At 40.0% G+C, this 21,501-nt stretch overlaps 1 protein-coding gene across 1 annotated transcript in view; it reads left to right on the top strand.

The window, feature by feature from the left end:
* Positions 1-1,601: 1,601 nt before the first annotated feature.
* Positions 1,602-21,501, top strand: part of TECRL (trans-2,3-enoyl-CoA reductase like) — a 67,793-nt gene continuing 47,893 nt past the window's right edge. Inside the window, exons 1-2 of the mRNA XM_010307264.2 lie at positions 1,602-1,930; positions 16,507-16,558. Coding sequence (XP_010305566.1) covers positions 1,697-1,930; positions 16,507-16,558 — 286 coding nt within the window. The 5' untranslated portion in view covers positions 1,602-1,696. The remainder of the gene's footprint in view (positions 1,931-16,506; positions 16,559-21,501) is intronic.

Below are 21,501 nucleotides of genomic sequence, written 5' to 3'. Positions count from 1 at the left end.
CAGAACAACTGGCTAAAGAATCATAAATAAATTAGGCTAGCCCTTGGTATTGCAAGTATTTTGTCATTTCAAATGCCCAGTCCTGTTACCACTGAGCTCAGACCTGTTCACGAGTTCAGCCCCTGCTAATTCCTTGTTTCCTTCTCCTATGTCTTTTCCATATGTCTATAAGCAGGACACATTTCATGTATGCAGGCTTGATTCTCCAAACTTAAGCACATACACAACTTGATGTAGCATGGATTATTCCAAGAACAGCAAGCAGGTAACTCATACATGTGAAGACAAGCGTATCTGTGAATATTGTCGGGAGAGGAGTTTTAGCTTGAAAATTGCCTTCCTTTGGGGGGTCCCCCTCATTCTCATTTTTAATGCTTGCAACAGCTTATCAATTAGTTTCTCTGTTATTTCATAGAACTTCTTGTCATGTGTTACTAGACAAGATGTGGTGACCACCAAATTTTCTGTAAGTTATAGCAGAATCAAAGCAGAGAGACCTGTTCTGTTCCCACCCTGCCTCCTAGAGGGGGTTTTAAGTGTGTGGTCACTTTTATCTTGTGGAAGGTTTTTTTCACTTAATTAAATTTCCTTAGTTGTAATAAACCTATATGATTTTTGTAATAGTGATTGTAGTTTCCCTGAGGTTTTACCATGTAGAAATGTATTCAGAACTTACTCTGCGTCTCCACTGGAAAGAGCTGTCTGCAGAAATCCGTGGTGCCCTTCTAACACTGTAATCCTAGGCAGCCCAGGGAAATTTAGGGAGAATCTCAGGATCTAAAAGTGCTACTAGTTCTATTAAATCCTATAAAAAAGTCATACAAGGAAAAATGAAGTTTAAACAAGGCTTGGGGAATCTCTAAAAGATAAAATTTGTTGGTTTAAGTAATCCTTTTTTTCACCATAAAGGCTACTTTTGTCTTGCTGCAGACTTGCATTGTGAAAATGAATTATCAGGAAAGAATAAGAAAATAGTAAAATGATCCAAGCTCTGAATTAGTGCTTTTATAGTTATAATTTCCTTTACTTCAGTTGAGTTTCTCTGGCAGAACTGCAAGGAAAGCTCTACCCTATTAAATAATGGAGAGCCCATAGTACTAAATACAAGCAGGTACAAGATCCTGTCTATATTTGCAAGCAACTCCTAAATTTTGCTGATGAACTCCTGGCATTTTGTTAGTAAATATTTCTAGAATAGATGACATCTAACATAATTTTGTAGATACATACTAAGGCTGCATACATGCACACACATGTGCATATCTAACATATACAAACACACACGCACATACCTATACATATGCGTATATGTGGACACTTTTAACCATCTGTCTCAGTAGATAACAGTGGAATTTGCTGCTATCATTCCTTATTCCTTTGGGGATCTGGAATTTCAGGATCTGACTTCTAATAGGGAATCTCTGGATGTGTTGTTTCAAATGCCAGTTTAAATAAAAAGGTGAAAAAAAAAGCAGCAGTAATTCAGCACATCACAATAGCAGGTTAAATATAGGCATGGATTACAGAGCCATTGTTTTCACTCCTGCTAAATAAGACAGTACTCTTAAAATGGAACGCCACTTGACCTTTCGAGTCTCATCAGTCTGTGACTGTATTTAACTGATGCAGGGAGGAAACATTTTCCTCCTGGAACTGTCCCCTGTTGATATGACGATCACTGCTGCTGGGTCACGCCATGCACAGGAGGCAGAAACCCAGCTCTCCAGAACACAAGAGGGATCTTGGAGCTCATGGAGGAGCTCTGTCCGTGTCCCGCAATGACACACGCTCTTTTTTCAACTTCTCTCAGCTTGTGCTCTCTGCTGGCCATCTCAGATCACCACCAGTGCTCAAACATTCAAAAATCACTTACTTTGAAGTGGAAATTCTTGACGTGCAAAGCAAGAAGCAGATCTGCATTGTGGACAAGGTGAGTGTATTATTCCAGCACATGGCGCCAGTTCAGGGACTCTGTTTTCACTCTGGCATGGTCTTAATTCTGTAATAGAAATACTTTCTTTCTTTTCTCTGGGAGATACTCAGAACTTCTCATTAGTCACAATCCTTGGCTGTTTTTCTCCAGGATTTTGACAAATAATCCAACACTGGTTTCTTTTAGACGTCCTGGCTGCTCTGTGGACTCAAGACATGTCCTTAGGCTGTCTCTTGACACTTAGATTACAGCGTTGATTTTACAGCATGATACTTAAACATCTGCTTCAGAATGGATATTCAGTTTTAGTATATTTGTAAAACTTAGCATCTCTGCAATGCTGTGGGTGCTTGTTGGTATCGAAACGTATTCAGCTGCGCCCTACTTATCAGATTGAGCAAGAACCTGGCAATTTAAAAAAAAATATTATTTTTAAACAAAGGGTCTTAGCTAAAAGAGGCTTTTTTTTTTTTTAATAATGTGAATCAAAAAATGTAAACTACAGTCAAATTGTATAAGTAGGATGAGAGGACTGGGTAGGAAGGAAGTTTGCAACACAGTAAACAACAGCTGAAAAAATGCTTCATGAATACTTTCACTTTTTTGTGATTCATTGTCCCTCAGCAGAAGAGCTGGTCTCTTGCATGCCATGAAAATGGGAATCCTAATCTATTTAGACTATAGGATTTTTCAGTAACATAGTAGAGTTTTGAGACTTATTGTTTTGCTAGAAGAAAAACAACAACCTAAAAAATTCCCTTATCCTCATTGGTAACAGCTGCAACCAGTGGATAAGTTTGCTTCAAATGTTTAATTTAATGCCTTTGAAATATGCAGGGCAGAATACTACCATATTTCTAGCATTCTTGATCATGTAAAGGGTGTTTTTGAAATTGGTATGCCTAGTTAAAGGTAAATATCTCATTTATTCATTCTTAATGGGGCAACATATTTATTGAGTTTTTTTTTAATCTAGCTAAAAGGGAAATGGACAAAATAGTCAAACAAATATGGGGACTATTAATACCAGTTCTAATGATAGAGTTTGCATTATTTCATTTACTGAGTGCGGTTTATACAATTATTAAAAAGGGTTGTATAAATACTACACTAAATAAGGTTTCAATTCAAAAAAAGACTGAGTCTGTTTCTTATCTTAAGCTTTCCTACAGTGTCATTAAAAGAATATATTAACAGAAACAGAATTAGGCAAAGCGCCACATTTCAGGAATCCTTCCATGATGCGTGGAAGAACTGTAGTCTGCTGGGACAATAGCAGACCAGTGTTTTAATCTTTATTCTGAATTTTGATGAGCCTGAACATTTTCTACACCTTCTCCAAACCATGGACTCTGTCCCTGTAGTGGTGGAAAGAGAGTTACAAGTGGTGATTGCACAGTACTCTCAATATAGAGGTAAAATACACACAGAGGAGCAATAACAAATGTAAACTGAAAGCATGTGCTCAGAAATCTATGGTTAATTTACATGGTTATGGCCAGCAGTATGGACCTTTTTCATTATTTTTTTTTGGCACAGTACCAAGGGATTGATGCAAGTTTAGTGCAAGGCTGAGAGTTCCAAGACTGCCTAGAGAATTTGGATTTTGGATGCATGTTCACCTGGCTGGCTAAGTCCCTTAATTTGCTGTGATAATGGCTTCCTAAGGTAACCCTGAAAGTACAGAAGTTGAGTTCCTTACTTCTGTGAACACTTATTAGTATTGGTGAACTTCATTTCAGTTGGTTATTAGAGCAAACAAGAGACTATTTTACTGCATTATACATAATCTTCTGCTTAATTAAATATAACATTGATACAGACCCAACATGACACTTCTAATGCCTGTTTTCTGTTAGTAAGAGAATTATGATTAGCTTCATTTCTTGGGGTTGCATGTAATTATTACTTGTCAGGATTTATAATAGGAGAGAATAGGAACCATAGAGTTTAAAATGTATGTATTTACACTCTCATTGCATATTGTTAGTAGTTCAGACTATTATAATTTAGCAAATGCATTTGTAATATTCTCAGATGAACAAATCTAAAGGGACAAACTATAGTATAATGGCAGAAAGAAGACTCCTCTCTTTCTCTACCTAGTAGAAACTCAGGCAGAGTGATTAGATGATTAATGCTCTGTGGTTAAACACCAGTCACTGCTTCCAGAGGGTTAGTTGCTATGAGACTCTTGCATATGCATAGCATATGAATCCTGTTCAGATTAGTGGGAGCTCTGTAAAGTCTGCAAAATGGTGATACATCTAACTAGTTTCGGTATTTAGAAAGAAAAGATGTCTTGTGCTCAATGCAATGTCAGGGGTTTAGAAGAGGTGTGTGATTTTGAGCAATCAGTTGACATCAATAGGCTTTGGATCTAGCATTAAGTAACCGCGAATTAATTCTCCATCTGTAAAATGAAAATAACATTATTTCCTTTGGCTTTCTTACCCATCTTATACTTTGGCGAAGGATCATTCACTGTTATGAAGTGAACTGAGTGGTTACTATAAGGTCTTGATTGTCTTTAAGATTGGCTTAAAGGAACAGAATAAATACATATTTGCCTGGGTTTTAAGCCTGTGAGATACATTCATGTCGTACTGTAGGCTTTTCCACAGTCAGGAAAGGCAGAAAAAAAAATAGTGAAAGAAAGCAGTAGAAGAAGAAAACCCCAGATATTTTGTCCCATAGTCATCCCCTCCAGGAGCTGGGTCTTGAAGAAAAATACCTTGTCTTGCAAAACTTGAAGTAAATTCACAAGAGTCAGCAACACTGGCAGTTCATTTTGCACGTGTGTACTTTGAACACAAAAATCTTTATAGGAGTATCATTTCTTTTATTTAATATTGTCAACCTGCTCTGGGGACTTTGTCTGTTATGGATATGACATTATGCAAGTAGTTTTGTGCGCATGAGATTTTCCATGTGCTTTTCCTTTAAGTAAGAGAGTTACTTAAAGAATTTAAAAGAGAAATAATAACAGTGTGACATTTTTTCCCCAGATTTGCTCTTGGTACAGAAATTAATTCTGCGGTGAGATGTCATGGAGAAGAGGCTTCAGATTTTGGGGATGGGGAGAGAAGGGAGGAAACACAAACCTGTCTCAAAATTTTTTTCCAGTTATTTTACAAAATGTCCCCAAACTACTTCTGGCAGGACAGTAGGCACCAGTGATTTATAGACAAAAGTGGGCCTAACTTTGACAGTTGGAAAAAGGCTTTAAAAAAAGGAGTTAGTAGAGCAAGCTAGTTCAAACCGAGGCCACAGCCCCATCCATCTGTCCTTAAAAGCAGTATACAAATGCTCAGAGGAGTACCCTGGGACTGTACTCACGTGAGGAAAGGTATCGGCACTCTGGCATGATGGGAGCAGGGGCACAAATGGCACCGAAGTTTCGAGGAGATGGACGAGCAGCCTCCTGCCCGTGAGAGGGCAAGAGCTGGTGGCTGAAAGCCACAATTAGGCAAATTGAGACAAGAAAATTGGCCTGTATTTTGGCAGTCAGTCAAGGGGTGACAAGTAACAGTTGGGCGTCTTGTGGGTGAATCTTCAGTCTCTTCAACATGCAAATCAATACTGCCTTTTTAAAAGATATTCTGTAGTTGACACATGAGTTGTACAGAGGTTTTTTGCTCAAGGAGGGAAGGAAGTATTCAGCGAGGAACAAATCTCTTCTTTGGCCAGTGTAAAACAGCAGGTGAGCCTATATGGTCACAAGTCCCTTTTTTCCTTCACAATTTATTAATTTCTATGGAAGAAATTCCTCTCTGTCTGTACAGAGGAGAGGGCATGTAATTAGTGATTTCTCGTTAGAAATATTTTCAGTGAAAGAGAGTCTGAAAATGTCTAAGGATTTTGGCTCCCATATTACTTCCAAAAAGCTATAGAAAAGAACAGAACATGCAAAATTCATCAAGTCTTAAAAATGAAAGAAAATAATTCCTTTTTGTATTTTTTAACAAATAATCCACATTTTTCATTGTCAGCCACAACTTATGAAAAATACATAGCTACTCAAAAACTGTTTTACTTGTACATTATTCCAAAAGCCTGATGTAGGTTAGTTTTAAAGTTATCGATGTGCAGTGATTTGATTTATAAATGCTGTTAAGGCAATTCATAAGTGTTTCTGTTATAGCATTCATTCTGTAGTATTTCGTTCTTCAAATTAACTTGTAGTAAAATGCATTTTCCCACAAACATAGTGCAAGGCAATTAATTTTGCATGAGTTGCTTTTAAGGCAGAAAGTGTTACACAATATAGTTTGTAGAGAATAAATCACTTTTGGGTAAACCAGCAAAGAAAGCTTTTTCCCATCAAAAGCCTCAGAGCTCAGTAGTTTCGTTGCTATACGATTTTGCAAGTTAAGCTATAAGCAGAGGTGCAAACTCAGGTTTTGGCTGCTACACAGTGGCCCTTCTTTCAGAAGACTTCTAGGGCCTACAGAAGAGAGCTTGCTTCCTAAGGTGTGTAGGACAGAGCCTCTTCTCTTGGTGTGCTGCAAAGATGTTGGAAGCTACTTTCCTACTGCTCCTTAAACCAGCCCTCCATGCACCCAGTGCCCTCTCACACTGAAAACTCTTTGGAAAACCCAGTTACCAACAGTTAAATGTTTGTGGTTAACAATATACACTGTAGGAACATTTAACTGTATGTTTGTGGGTGTAGACATGCCGTGCAATGCCTACAGTGAAAGTCATGTGAACATTGTTATTTTCATAAATTAAGGGACCCCTGCGTAGGGCCTGTCCCTTTTGTTAGTCATTTTGTTGCGCCCAGCACAGCGCAAATCTATGCATCAGTCCAGCCACTTACATATACAACTCTTCTTGCTGTTAAATATCACACATCTTTTGCCAAAGATGAATTAGGGCTTATTCTGATTACTCTGAAAGGCTTGTTTGTCTCTAAAGGACTTCACAAGCATTTTTGTTTCTAAAGCACCTAAACCAATAATGTCCTTGAATCTGCACACTGTGGCTTAGCAATGCAATGGATTTACACTGGCATGACAACAAAATCAGATACATGCAGAATTGGTATCTCCAGTATTAGAAATCTATTGCTCTCATCTGTGGGTTGCAGCTCTGTCACAGAAAGTGAGCAGCCAAGAACAGTCGTCACCAGCTCTCTTTTGCATAGTCATCTCTAGCAAATAAAAATAACTTCTCACATCATAACTTGGAGGTTAGACATACCACATTCATTTTAGGTGAGCAAATACAATCATTAAAGTAGGCAATGAAACTCTGCAAAGGAGCTCTTTGTAGTACCAGGACATTGCCTTTTACATCAGACTCTCCTCATTTGCTTAATTCTAGGGAACTATGACAAAGAAATCCTTTCCCAGGAAAGAGATTAATATTTTCATTGCCTTGTACAGTTGTTTTTTTTTTTCTTCTCTAAATGTTACAATTTTAATATTTCACTTCACAGAACTCTATATTCTTCCTTGTGGAGAATGGGCAGAACCTGTGCACTTCCACAGCAGCCTCATTTCATGCATAGGATTTTTAAGATTATCATCTTTCTCATTCAAGCAATCTATCATTAGAGATGTCCTGCCTCTGATGCCAAAGATACCCAAAGGGACTGAACAACCAGCTCTGTCAAAGGAGGGGGCTTCCATGGGAAGACCATACGTTGGTGCAGAGTCCCACAAACTAGGGATTCCCACAGCAATATGGGTGAAGGAGCGCAGATACAAAACTAGCTGAACCTAGGATCATTGCTGGGGAAGTCCTCTTTTTTACTTCGTTTTGGAAGGGAGATTTCATAATGCCTTGTGTCTTTTACCGTATGTTTTCACAGCATCCAGCACATCAGGGATCTGGTCCCTGCTGGGAAGCACTGCAAGAAAATACATTACATTTACAAACATGTTATAAAATCTATGCGTTTTCTTGCCCGTAAGAATTGAATCTTATGCCTACCCCCCCAGTGTTGGAGGTGATGACAGTAGTATTTTCTTCCTCAGTTATTAGTTACACTTGGTAAAGTAGGTAAATGTATTCAAACTCTGTTGAAGCAATGCATTACACTAATTTCTTCCTGCTCTACTAGAAATTCACATGATTTTAATGTCAATATAGCTACAGATAGTTTCAGATTAAAAAAGGCAACTAGACATATTAATTTTTGCTTGCTTTTTGCCATCACCATTCATATTGTTTCAATATGGCTTTTGAAATGGAATATGTGGAGAAATGGCCTTTGATTTATCTAGGAGAGAGAGACTGGGGAGGGGAGAAGCTGGTAACTTTAGAGCATTTAGCATTTGTAAAGGGATAATTTAAAGAATTACAGATGCCACTACAGAAGACTAATGCTTGAATGGAAGACTAATGCTTCAGCTGATACTAATTTTCAAAGCTTAGAAGTGCCTTTAAATGACAGGTTTTATACACCTCTTCTTTTAGACAGAAAAGTCTAAGCCTGGGGGGAAGAAAGAAAGAGTGAAATGTAATAAATAATAATAAAAAATTAAGCTTGATTCAAAGTTCAGTGAAAACAAGAGAATGAATTCTTGAAACACCAGTGCTCCAGCTCTTCATGAACATTAGCCATTCCGGCCAACAGTAAAAGCCAGCTCTGCTACCAGAGCAGTGAATGTTGCCAGAAGTGTATCTGTAGAGACAGATTCCCAGGCAGTGTGAATATGTCCTCTTTCCCAACAAAGTCATGACATTTTACCCCAGCTGCACATTTACCTTATTGCATCAAAGATAATTCAGACATTATTGCAAATTATGAATGTACTGGAACAATATAAGACCATAGGGAGCTGTAGGTGTTTTATTAGTCTAATAGTTAACCAGCATAACCCATGATAGAAATTTAGGTGTATAATGGCTTCTCATATAGGCATTATTGTAGCATTTAAAGACTCCTGCCCATGATTTATTGGTCCATCAGAACACACTTCAGGTTCTTTCTGAAATCAGACCTGTGATTCTTCACAAAATACCTGAGCCATGTAATAATGGATCTATAAATAATCTAACAGTATATATTAATGCTACCATTATAACATATCTGCCTATGTTCAAACAATTTTGGATTTTAAAAAGTCCTTAAAATCCAAACTTTCCTTTTTTTAATATATACAACTTGTACTACAAAAGAACCAATTGTAGCAGTCAGAGAATCTCTACCAGAAGTACAGCAAGTATCTCTTCTTTGCACTCGGTATGGTGAAAAGTACTTAGATTTCTAACTGACCCAATGATGTCTAATTGTTCTCATGTATCATCCTCATTTCCCATTCCTTTCTGCTTCTCAGCTTCACACTTCCCCTCATGGACTGCAGAGCTTCCTGTCTCTCCGTCTTCCCCTGCCTGCTCTCCCCAACATAGCTTTGGACCTACTGGCCAAATCTAAATACATCTGAAAGAGAAAAAAATAAAAGGCTCAAAAGATTACTTAGTTCCTGCTTGTCCAGTGGAAGCTGGAGGCTGGGTGGCATATTGTTTGGGAGCAGGGAGCACCAGCGGTCTTCTCCCCTGCCGTACAGCGGTAGCCAGCTGTCAGCTCGGTGTGCACGTTCTGACTGGGCAAACAGCAAGTGCATGGCAGCAGAGCAGCCCCCATTTCTTGCCCAGTGGAAACATCACAGGAGATGGGGAAGGGATATGAGGCAGCTGGAAGAGGCTTTGGGATCCTTTATTAGTAAAAAGTAGGCTTTATTAGCCCTGCTACTCATGGAACCACTTGTTTTGCTGATACAGGTTCTCCTGTGAATTTTCTCTTGAGTTGGTTGACCTTACTCTTGCTTTTTGTTTTCATACAGTCCCACAAATAGTTTCTGACCATCCTATGTGAAGTATTGGTTGAATTTCTTGGGTGCACTGCTTGATTTTAAATGTTAGCAGTTTGCATAGGTATAAAAAAGCAAGCATAAATCTCTACAGCCACATGATAGAAAAGGGAAGACAAAGTCAGAGAGATTTCACAGCTAAGCTATATGCTTAATCTGTGCTAGGACTGGCAATCAAAATCCAAACAAAACTCTAAACCTCACCTTCTTCCTGAGACAAATTGGTCAAAATTAGTTGTTTTGTTTTGGTTTGGTTTTTTTAGGTGCATATCCCAAGTGTTGTTTTCTTTGCAAATTACAGTGAAAACAAATGAGTCTTTAATTGTTTTATGAGGTAGAATTTGGGAAAGATTGAATTAAAAAGTAATTCTGGAATATTTCAATCCATTATGAGAAAATAAATATTTCATTTCAAGCGCAATTTATTTTACAATTTAATAGTGCATTTATTTGAATATTATTTCCTATTGGGTTATTTTCCATGACATGAGAGCCATGTGTTATATTATTTTACACTGTCATGATTGATGTGTCATAATATAATGCAAAAATAATGAAAGTTTCATACCTATGAGAAATAACAGAAATAAAAATAGCACAACAAAATGAATTTTCAGCATGTTCCTGAAGCAGGATTTAAAAAAAACCCAAACGAACATGCATTTTCTATTTCATTTTTAAAATTTGAAGTCAGTACAAATTTACACATCCAGAGTTTTGCCAGAACAATTCTATTTTCCTGGTAGAAAAGTGGTGTGACTTAGGCTTCCTGACTGGTTCTGCTGTTAAGGTCTCAAAGTGAATACACCAACCTTACTCAGTTCCCTTTAACAAAAGGTCAGAAGGGACAGCGGTGTACCAATTCTAGTCAGATTTGCTCAGAAATAGGTGAACGTGGTGGATTCTGTAACTTGAGGGATGGCCTGCACGCTTTCTGTCTGCTAATGGATTGCATTCTCTTTACTTCCACTCTCATCTTTAGCAGAGGGAAAAAAAGCTCCTTCTGGTGTCTGACACTTTTTCAGAAAATTTCTTGCAAAGGCAGAGGATTTTTTTTTTTTAATATAGGTACCCAGCTATCAGTACAAGACCAATATAACATCTTTAGACATGAACTTGGCTAGCGTGAATTGACATGACTGCACCCGGTAAGCATGTAGTTATGTGTATTCTTAGATAATTTGACCCATAGTCACTGGGAATATTAGTCAGTTGGATTATCTCATATGCCAAAGTTCATGTGACCACATAATAATCTAGGAGTTTACTAAGTGATACAGCCACCTACTCACGTATACTGGAACTGACCTGAGCTAAAACCATAGCTTTGAATATCTTCAGTTTCTGGAAAGACTGGCTTGAGATTGGAGCTAGCTCTTTAATAGGCAGCTCACTGCAGTCTACTGAGTAAAATATTAAATTAAACATAAAGCCTGTGTGTAGTTGCTGACAACACTTTTCTATATGTCGTTATTTCTATGTCATTTCCACGGTGGGCTCATCTGTTTACATCTCTTTGGACATGACCAGCACACAGGTTCTGCCAGGCTAACAAGAGGGCAGTGTGGGACACACCGAGGGAGGTTACAGTAAAACAGTACCCAATTTTTAATACTGTCTTTGAAAATTATCAATAAGAAAAAGTAATCTGATCTAGAAACCAAATTCATAAAACATGGCGATCAATTAGAACAGGTGTTTTCCTGATTAACTTTCTGTGAAATGCTGCTGATTTCTAACAATACAGCATGGTCCCAAAGCAAGGACAGGGTGCAAAAGCAGTAATGATGAAGTATCTGTTGAGTGCTGAATTTGGAAATTACCTGGCTTTCCCAGGTTAGCAGGTTATCTGGTTTGGGGTCAGATCCTCAGCTGCAATAAGCTGATGCCACCCTTTTTAACAAATTTACCCTGTCTGAAGATGGGGCCGTGTGTGGTTAAAGAGCAGCTGGAGTGGCAGAATTTCTGAATTTCTGCAATTGTGGAAAATGACTGTCTGTTGGAAAGTAGGTGACTCAGCAGTGCAGTGGTACTGACATGTCACAAAGAGAAAAAACATTCAAAGGGAAATGTTAAATGAAAGATCACTTATTTGCCAAAATTCTATTATTCATATTCTTATTGATATTCTGCTAACCTCTAACCCCTAAAATCATTCTTTAGTGAACGAACTGTGTGATGCAATTACATACAGATCACCAGATTAGTTATAATTCCTTGACTTATAAATGTGAAAGAGGTATGAAAGTGGGTAACTATCTGATTAGCTTGCACTCACAAAAGGCAGTATTAAGTTCCCATAATATCTTCCACTTAGTGCTCTTCCATGAGTCATAGCCTAAGTTACTAATATGGTATTTTAAATCTTAAAAAGAAATGTGATGCTTTGTGCATTGATGCATAAAGAAGGATAGAACAGGAATGGATGACCCAGAAGGTCCTTTCATTCTTGAATTCTTAAAAAATGAAAAGTTGCCTCGAATGGAAAAGTAAAAGTATTTTTGCTATGAAGGTACAGAAAAAACAGGATTCAAGGTTTTTAACTCATCCTTTTCTGAATGAAAAGTGTAATGAATGCAACCCAAGCCTGTAAAATCTGCATTTCTTCATAACATTTTTTGGAAGAAAAAGTAGTCTTGAACATTACACAATAGCAGCTTACTAGAAAGTTGACTATAAAATCTGGTGTTAGACTACAAGTTAAGAAGTTGGAGGGAAAACTGGCTTGACCATCAGATGTAGAAATATGTGCCAAGTAAGAGGTGTTTTTACAATGAAATTAATCTTGTTTTAAATAAATCAAGGGTGGTCTTTCACTCTGTTTTCCCTTTGCATATTTGAAAAGTGCTGAAATAGAGGAAAAGGAAAGTTATAACACTTTCAGAAATAATTTAAAAGAATAAAAGGAGAGCAAGACTAATAATTACAGTGAAATGTTCCAGGGTGTTTTATTCAGTTAACACAAAGGGTAATAAGAGCAGATGCTGTTCCAGTCCTTACAATTCTTTAGCTCGCATTGATGTACAATGAAAAGAACAAAAGATAATTAATGGTCTACGAAGAAGACACTCTTAGTAGTAAGCTGATGTCTCAGCATCCATCTTCACATTGATCAATATTAGAATCTATAACTTCACTGGTTGTTTTATGAGGTCTTTAAGAAAAAGGACATGGAATTATCAAGATCATAAAAAAATGTATTTCATTCTTTTGTGGCTATAGCCTCATTATTCTGCCTGGGAAAGGACACTGTGATTCCTCTATGTCATAGCCAATTCTGAAGAGGAAAGTAGTTGTGTTATTTTTCAACTTACGATCTGTGTAGTTTGTCTCAAGTGGAAGGGTCCTTCTCTAAGCCAGCTGGACCATAAAACAAATGTCTTCCTGCCCTCCCGGCTGATGTGTGCTCCAGGCCTTCCCTGGGCACAGGCAGCCCGTGCAGCGTGGTGCCACGCAGAGCTGCCAGGCTGCGACTGACCAACCAAGTACATGCTCTGCCTGCGCCCGAGCTGGCAGGATTTAAGCCAGCCTAAAGCAGCTTGGATGTACTCAGGCACAGCAGTGCTCTTGCTAACGAGCCTCTCTCGTAGGTGTGGTACAGAGCACAGTCCCCGCCAGCTGCAGCTACGCGGTTCAAGCACCAGCTGTGGATGTAGGGGAGGTGGTGTGTGATGGTTCACGTCACACCACGTGGATGCGCTCACTGGTTCCTCAGCTGCAGCCAGGCCATTGTAAGCACAGATCCTGGCAGGTGCTTTGTAACTTTTCAACACCTAACGCACGTGAGTGGTTCTATAGGTCGATCTATACCACAAGCTTAGACTAATTTTTTGATAGCTAAAGTTAGGTGATATGAATCCCATGGCTGGCATAGCAGGATTTAGAGGGGAGAAAGCACTGAAAGCTTTAGTTGAAAAATGGGAGAGAGATGTAAAGGTAGAGTTGCTAGGAAGGGCTGGACTAGAAATGTTGCACTGATTGAAAGCAGCGCTGCCCTGAATTGTCACATACATGCAGGAGATGGAGACCCTGGGCTCTGTTTTGCGCTAACGCTGCTCTGTGAGTGTGCTCAGCTTAACAGTCTTTCAGCTTCCCCTGAGTTAATCAGATGATCAGCTCTCCAGAGCATGGGTTGGCCCTGGCTACTCTTTTCTGGAACTTGGCATGGTGAGGTGCTGATCTCCTGCAGGGATGCAGGCTCTGCAGTAATGTGGCTTATACTCTCTTTAGAAAGCCAGATGATCCTCCATCACATCGGATAAGTCCATACCCATCCTTGAGCTGGCAATGCCAGCTCTGAAACCTGCACACCTGCCCTGCGCTAGGACACTTGACAGATTTTGGTCTGCAGTCTTGTGCGCTGTGTGGTCGTTGCCAGCTAACAGCACTTGCATCCATACCTGACAGATTCTGGGCTCCAGACCTCACAGGTGTGAGATTACAAGGTGTGAGAAAGCAATTTCAGATATTTTTAGAGGTTTTGAAAACATACACCCCCCCTCCCCCCTATCTCCTGTATTCAAGTCCACAGCGGTTGTACACATTGCAAGAAAAGGCACATGTAGACTAGGGGACATGTGCTGCTCTGTTGTTGCATGGAATGACTTAAGTGCAATGAATGCAGATAAACTGTTTTCTTTCCTTTTCGAATTGAGAAAGGTAAGATGGCTTCTTCTATTGTTCCCTGTAGCTGGGAAGAGAAGGGAGCCAGCTGGCTTCAGGAACTCCAAGGGCAATGTCCGTTTCCTGGCCCAGTGCTGTTCAACATGGTTTGGGTGCAACACAGACCTTGGTGATGTCAGCGAGGGGGAAAGGGTACAGCCTTGGTTTCAAGGAGTCCAGCCCCTGATTTGGGTGGAGTTGGCATCGCTTAACAGGTGCATCAGAGAGACAAGTCAGGGTTTAAGTAGGGGTTCACTTAGAGCAGTTTCTGCATATAAGGACTTTTCCAGTGCCTAGTAAAACCCTCTGTATATGTGGAAAAGAAAGCATTATCATCTAAACCCAAAGAAAAAGCTAGGAAAAAATCTGAACTTTACATACCATTTAGCACAAGTATCATTTTACAGCTTTAGATCATTGAAACCTGTATTGAGCTCTCTGCCTGTTCATATTATTACTGGAAACAAGTCAGCTTACTCCTAAGCATTAATGGCATGTATATTGTATATTTGTGTGGAGTGTCAAATTATATAAGAGCAAAAATTTTCTTTTTGTACTGATTTGTTGCGTTTGAGTCAGCAATTTTGTTTTCTTACATGAGTGTTTCTCCAGACTCAATCTTTTGAGCAAAATGACCTATGTTAAGGTGCTGACTGATCTCTACTAGCAGAACTTCTTATGCTCTTCTCTATTTTTCATGCATGGTTATTGTCACAATTCACTAACATCACTAATAAGTAAAATAGATAGATAGATGGATAGATAGATAGATAGATATCACTAATCACATTTGAAAGAAGTGGGGCTACAGGCTAAAGATGGTGCCAAGATCGAAACAAGGCTCAGTAAGCTGATTAATGCTTAAGTATATGAGTTCTAACTAATGCAATGAAAGAGGAAATTGGATTGCCCAACAAACCCCATAGAAATCTTTAAGTGGGAAGAGACAGACAAGCTTCTGCAGAGCAGAACTGTTGGGTTCCTGTGTAACTGCCAAGGAGGCTACATCAGAAAACCGCCACGTTCTGGTTAGATTGAGGGAAGCTGGAGATGGAGTGAACCAGGTGATGAGTGCCCAGCCAGGAAAAATGGTGCCATGGCTGTTTCTCTACCTCAGCCCAAAGAAATTCTGCACCTCCTCAAGATTTTGCTATATCTCACCACCACTTCATCCTGGTATTAGCCTATGCTGTGCGGGTGGTGCCTAAAGCCTCCAGAAAAGGTGGTTTTCTGCATTCCACTGTCCGACTGCAGCAATAAGGGCTCTTACTAGAGCCAAAGCAGATCCCCATGGTTAAGACACAGTTCAATTTACTTCTCAGTCTCTGTGCTTAAATGAACAATACAGAATATTAAATCAGTATCAACTGCAAAGGGATGGGCTTGTTAAGACCAGACTCTTGCCTTTTGCCACCTCAACCTCAAGCTCAACATACTACTTCCTGAAGAGTTCCATTGCCTTTCCTTGTAAATGCAAGAGACTTCTAAAAGTCTTTCGCCCTAGTAAATTCTGTGTTTCTCAGATACTTTGTGCAAAGTGAATTAAGAAATCAATATGCATAATAAAATAGAGCCTAAAAGGCCTCCAGACTGCCATTTAACACTGTGACACTTGAATTGCTTCAGTGCACACGAACAACAGCGTGCAGAAGCAGACTCACTTCAGGCAAAAAGGACAGAACCTGCCGCCTTTGCTACCAGCCCCTCAGGAAAACCCCTGCATGTCTCTTAGAGCCAGGCCTCAGCATGCTTGAACCTACTTTATAGCTAACCCTTCAAATTGCCCCACTGGGTTGATCTTGGGGGCATTTTATTGCCTCAAGCAGGGCCAGCAGCTTTCCCTCTTGACCTTTGGGATTTTAACCCTTCATTGGCCAAGCAGAGGTGGCCCAGGTAATGTGTAAATCAAATGTGGACAATCCTTGATAACATATCAACATGTGAGATCAAATTTGCTGATTTGCTTCATTATTGCCTAAGGAACTTGCAGACAAATTGAATTATCTCTTCATTAGAGGAGGGGAGAAGGGATCCCAGAGTGAAGAAGACAGAAAAATTAATCTGCATGCATTTTGTTTTCTTTTCCAGGTTCCTCCATCATCTACCCTTCTTGATGTGAAACACAAATTTCACAAAGCATGTAAGTACTATGGCTAGCAGGCTGGAGGCATGGTTAGAGGCCTTTCAGCTTGGAGAAATTGTTGAATTTATTTTTCATGAAATCTTGCATGAAAGCTGAGACTGGCTTGACAGCTCCAGTGCTAAATACGAGCAATGTTTGGACTAAGGTTCTACAGTAGCTATCGCAGATGTGAGAGGCTGAAGGAGAGGACTGCATAATTTATCACTGCCAGTCCATGAGGGGCAATACTTTCCTATCCTCTTTTTAAAATTACACAGTGTCTATTCGAGACCACAGTTGCATTTGCCCTCACAGTGTTACATTAGATAAGCTTCGATAACATTAGACTGCTTCAAGCTGGCCATAAGCAGACCATGTAGACCAAATAACTACTGTAGTGGGGAACTCAAGCGCAAAGTGATTAAATGACTTATCTGGGATCAGGCAGGCAATCTGACAGACTTCTCAACTGACTCAGCCTTCCTTAACGGTCAGGGCAACTTTCCTTTCTTCCAGTACTGCTTTTTTTTTTGTTGTTGTTGTTTTTCATGTCCATGAGGAGGGGAGAAAATAGTGGGGAAGAGGGTAATTTTTGCACATACAGACTGCAGATATAGACCTTGTACGTGAGAAGAGATGAGAGCGATCATACTCGAAAATCCCTCTTTTTTTTTCCTGCCAGAGAACAGAGCAGTTTTGCTGGATGCTTCCTTTCTGCCTCCTCCCAGCCACATGCCTCCAGCCCTTACTAGAGGGAGGTGGTTGGAAAGGTGAGAGAAAGGGCAATGAAAGTAGCCAAGTGCAAAATTTGATATTATTTACCATTATCCACCGAATTGCTGGTAAAGATTTTGAGGAGTGGGGCCAAATGTACCTGAAACCTACAGGATGTATATGTGTGTGTAGTGTGTATAGTGTATATGTGTCTATAGTGTATATAGTGTGTATAGTGTGTATAGTGTATATGTGTGTATAGTGTATACACTGCTGTATCTGTGTTTGTAGAGATCCTAATTGTGCCATCCTTGCTCTTAGACTGAGAAATGTTTCTCTCATTCCTGCCTGTGGGAAGTAAAGTGCTACTTGTGATGAGGACTGGTAACCTTGAGTGTCACCCACATTTGAGATGTGCAAGTCTATCCAAGGCCTATTGGACTGGACTTCTTAGAACCGCAAAGGTATTTAGTTGAGTAGAAAAAAGATGCAACAAGAATTGAGAGTTGAAAGTGAAGGCCAGAGAAACTCAAATTAGGAATGAGGTACTTGGTTCCAAGAGGCAGGATGGCTTACTGTTTGAGTAAGAATCTTAGATGATGGCTTTCTTTATTTTTACAAAAAAGGGTAGATGCCTTTTGCAAAAAAAAGCTTTAGTCAGACACTAATACTGAGTTCAGAGTAGGGTAAGTAGAAGAAATACTATGCTTCTCCTCTGTCCTTAGAATTTTATAAAACACTAAAGCTGAAGGCTTCTGTGGTTGCACAAAGGTTCGATGAAACAAAAGGCTGTTGACCTGACTGTTCCAAAACTATTTGTTTCCGTTCCCTGTAAGGGCTTGTAAAATACAAAATGGCAAAAGTTCAAAAACCCCACAGCTGAATATGAAAAGACTAAGTGCATAAGTCTTAGTATTTCAATAAGAGTATGTCCTCCCATCAGTTTGTGAAATGCAGTACATTTTTGCCTAAACTCTTTTAATCAATTGAAACTGGATTTATATCGATGCAGCTTAGAACAGATGAAGATCACTGGCACAGAGGTTTATGCCAATTTAACTGTAATGAGGTTTTTAATGGATTTGGGCTAAAATGGTACAAGTCTAAGCCATTTTAACAACACCTGTTTTCATATTTAGAGGTACCTTACTCCTCAAATACTCCCAGTGATGTAAGTAGAGCTGAGTATAAAGGAAGACAGTAAACAATACAACAAAGCACGATACAAATCTTGAACCAAAACTCTGACAGTATAGTATTTTACAGCACGTGGAAGGGTTGGCATGTGCCTTCAATGCTTTTTCTGTTTTCAGGTTTTTTTGTTCAATCCCACCATTCCCGGGAGTACACTGTGTCCATGTCCTGTACCTTTTCTTCCCATTCCAGCTCATTGCTTTGATCTCTCTGGATGTTGTGGTCTCATGAGATTCCCCCCTCCTCCTCCTCTCCCACTTGCAAAGAGCAAACCTTCCCTTTTTTCTTTTCATATAGTTTGGAGGATGACAGCTTACAGAATACAGTTCTTTTAGGCAAGAGCTGAGAAGGGGATGCCTTTGGTTAGCACGCTATTTTGTACTAGCTCATGCATTCATTTCTGTCATTTCGTGTGTGCCAGACTCACGTGTTCCCCTATAATCTCTTGCTAAAACACACTCCTACGCACACCCCCTTACAGTCTCCCTGTCTTCACATATTCTCCTTTGATCACCCATGCAATTAAGCTTTCTCCTCAGCTGGTATCTTGTCAGCCCTTCAGTAAGAGGAACCCCTGTGCAGCAATTTCACCAGCATCATCTTTGTCACTGATCAGTTTTTGCTGCCTGATTCAAGAAAGGCAGAAAAAGACTGAGTTATGAATTGCAGCACAGGAGGCTGTTAATCATTAAAATAAATGGGATGCAAGTGGCACATAATATGTTACTGCTCAGTAGGTTCTAAGTCAATCAAACATTAGTTTGGATCTGTTTTTATATGAAAGGCAGAATATGGACTTAGAAGTCCAGGAACAGATGATACTGAAATACTCCTCAGTCCTCACTTCAGCGAAACTGTCTCTACTGAAACAACCCCAGCAAAGCCTAACCCCGTGCTTTCTGTGTCACTGAGTTCAGGGGGGCAGTCCCAGTTTTAGCACTGGACATTTGGGGATCCATGAGCTCTTAGTGGAGAATAAACATTTGAGACAAAGTACCACTTCCACGGGAATTCAAAGGCTTTCTCCAGACTGAAGACCGCTGTTTTGAATCCGCCCCGGTCACTGTAGCCACTGCCCCTGGCAGGGACTGGCAGCGCCAGCCAGGGCCAGCACAGAAGAGCAGTTTCCCTGTTGCAGCCTTCCAGCCATCAGCTCTACAGTGGCTTTCTGTAGCAGATGTTAGATCTGGGCTGTCATGCTTAACAGCAAACATCACACCTGCCCACCATGAATCTGTCTAATCCTTTTCAAACCTACTTACACTTTTGACCTCAGCAAAATCCTCTGGGAAGGAGTTCCACAATACAAGTATGTTGCAGACAAAAATACATCTTCTATAGTGGCATCATACAAATGTCTACATTTCTACTGCTTGATGTTTTCTGCCTGAAACTGAGTGGCAGCGGAGTGCCTGGGTGTTACAGGCCATCGCACTGTCCTATCTAAGGTATGGTCAAAGAAGCCTCAATCAAATTGGTGCTGTGCACTAGGTGACTTTACTGCTATTTTGCTCTTTGGTTAGCTGGCAGAGGCGAAAACAAGCCAAAACCTAAGTGTATAAGGAAGCCTCTTGTCTCATTTTCTCAGTTGCTTCTAATGAGTTAGGTATCTGGCATTTTCTTTATCTATAAAGATTATGTTTTCAATGGAGAAAAATATCTTGTAGGCTAAACTTCACAAGCTCATGTCCTTGGCAATAACTCTTCACCTTTAATTTATTTTTATCTTGCAAAATGTATTGCGCTGGTAGGGGAGGAAATCTTACAGGTAGAAAATGAAAAACTGTAATAATAATGCTAATTCAAGTATCATATAACTAAAATAAAATACCTCTAGAACAGGTAATATAGTGGAGTCAGTGATTGTTAAATATTTTCAAGGTTACTGCACAAAAGTTGCTGAAAAAGCTCTTGAAAGAAGAGGAAGAATAGAAAGGAAAGGGGGAAATAAGATCCTGGCAATAGTGTAACAAACTGATGGATGCAACCTCCTGCATAAGGAGGAAGCACAACTACAGCTACTCTTTGAAGTCAGAAGAGTGACCTTAGAGAAGCCAGAAATTGCCCTCTAGGCAGAAGGAGCAGGCAGGGAAGGAAGGGCAGATGGGAGGAAGCCTGATGATGGGTTGAAGAGAGAGCTGAAAACATCTTGTGCAGAGTACCCTGGTCTGCAGTGGGGAATGTGGTGCTCAAGGAATAAGCAACATTACAAACTGCCAGCTGTCACAATAAAATACTAACTCCTAATCCTTCAGCTTCAAACTTTCAGGCCCCTCCATCTAAGCTAACAGATGTTACATAGGGCATTTAAAATAAGCAATGTCAATGAAAGTAAATCATTAAGAAAGAAATTGTCAGTAGATGGCACTCAAGAATAAACAGCATAATTTCTGGTCACTATGAAACTTTAGAAGTATGCTATACCATTTTACAACTGCTTCAAACAGGCATTTCCATAGCGATCCTAAGAGCTATGTTCCCTGGAAAACCACTGAGATATCTTCTGTTGCTTTCCTCTAGAGAGAGGACAAGGAAAAAGACAGTGCAATTCTTTCTTCATGGTGGGGACCAACCTCTCTTTTAGCCTCCTCCGTACAGGCTGTAGGGCAGCGTGTTAGGATACATTCATACTGCTGTCATCCTGTGTGTTCCCCAGGAGCCAGAGAAGAACAGGCAGCCCCTTAGATGTCGTCACCCTCCAGACCACCTGATCTGAGCTACCCCGTCTGACTCCCTGCACAAAAGCAAGATCAGAGGCTCCCGTGCCAGCCCTTCCAACATGCCATTACACCGAGTCTATCAAACAATCCCACTGACTTCCAAGTGCCTTGAATAAGATCTTTATCACAAGGAGATACCTTACCATCCCAGAGGACAAACATAAGCAGAAGTACCGTATCACACAATTCTTTCCCGGCTGCGCAGGAGGGCTGTGCATATTCTCCCTCCTTCCCTCCTCAAATTGACCTGCCATTGCCTCCAGCTCACTTCTCCCCACAGTTGCATGTTGGCAGTGCTCAGCTCAGCCAGTGCAGAGCAGCTGGAAGGAGAGC

This window comes from Balearica regulorum, chromosome 4 (assembly GCF_011004875.1).
Source record: "Balearica regulorum gibbericeps isolate bBalReg1 chromosome 4, bBalReg1.pri, whole genome shotgun sequence".
NCBI classification, from domain to species: domain Eukaryota; kingdom Metazoa; phylum Chordata; class Aves; order Gruiformes; family Gruidae; genus Balearica; species Balearica regulorum.
The sequence above is the reverse complement of the archived record's forward strand: the minus strand, read 5'-3'. Positions and strand labels throughout refer to the sequence as shown.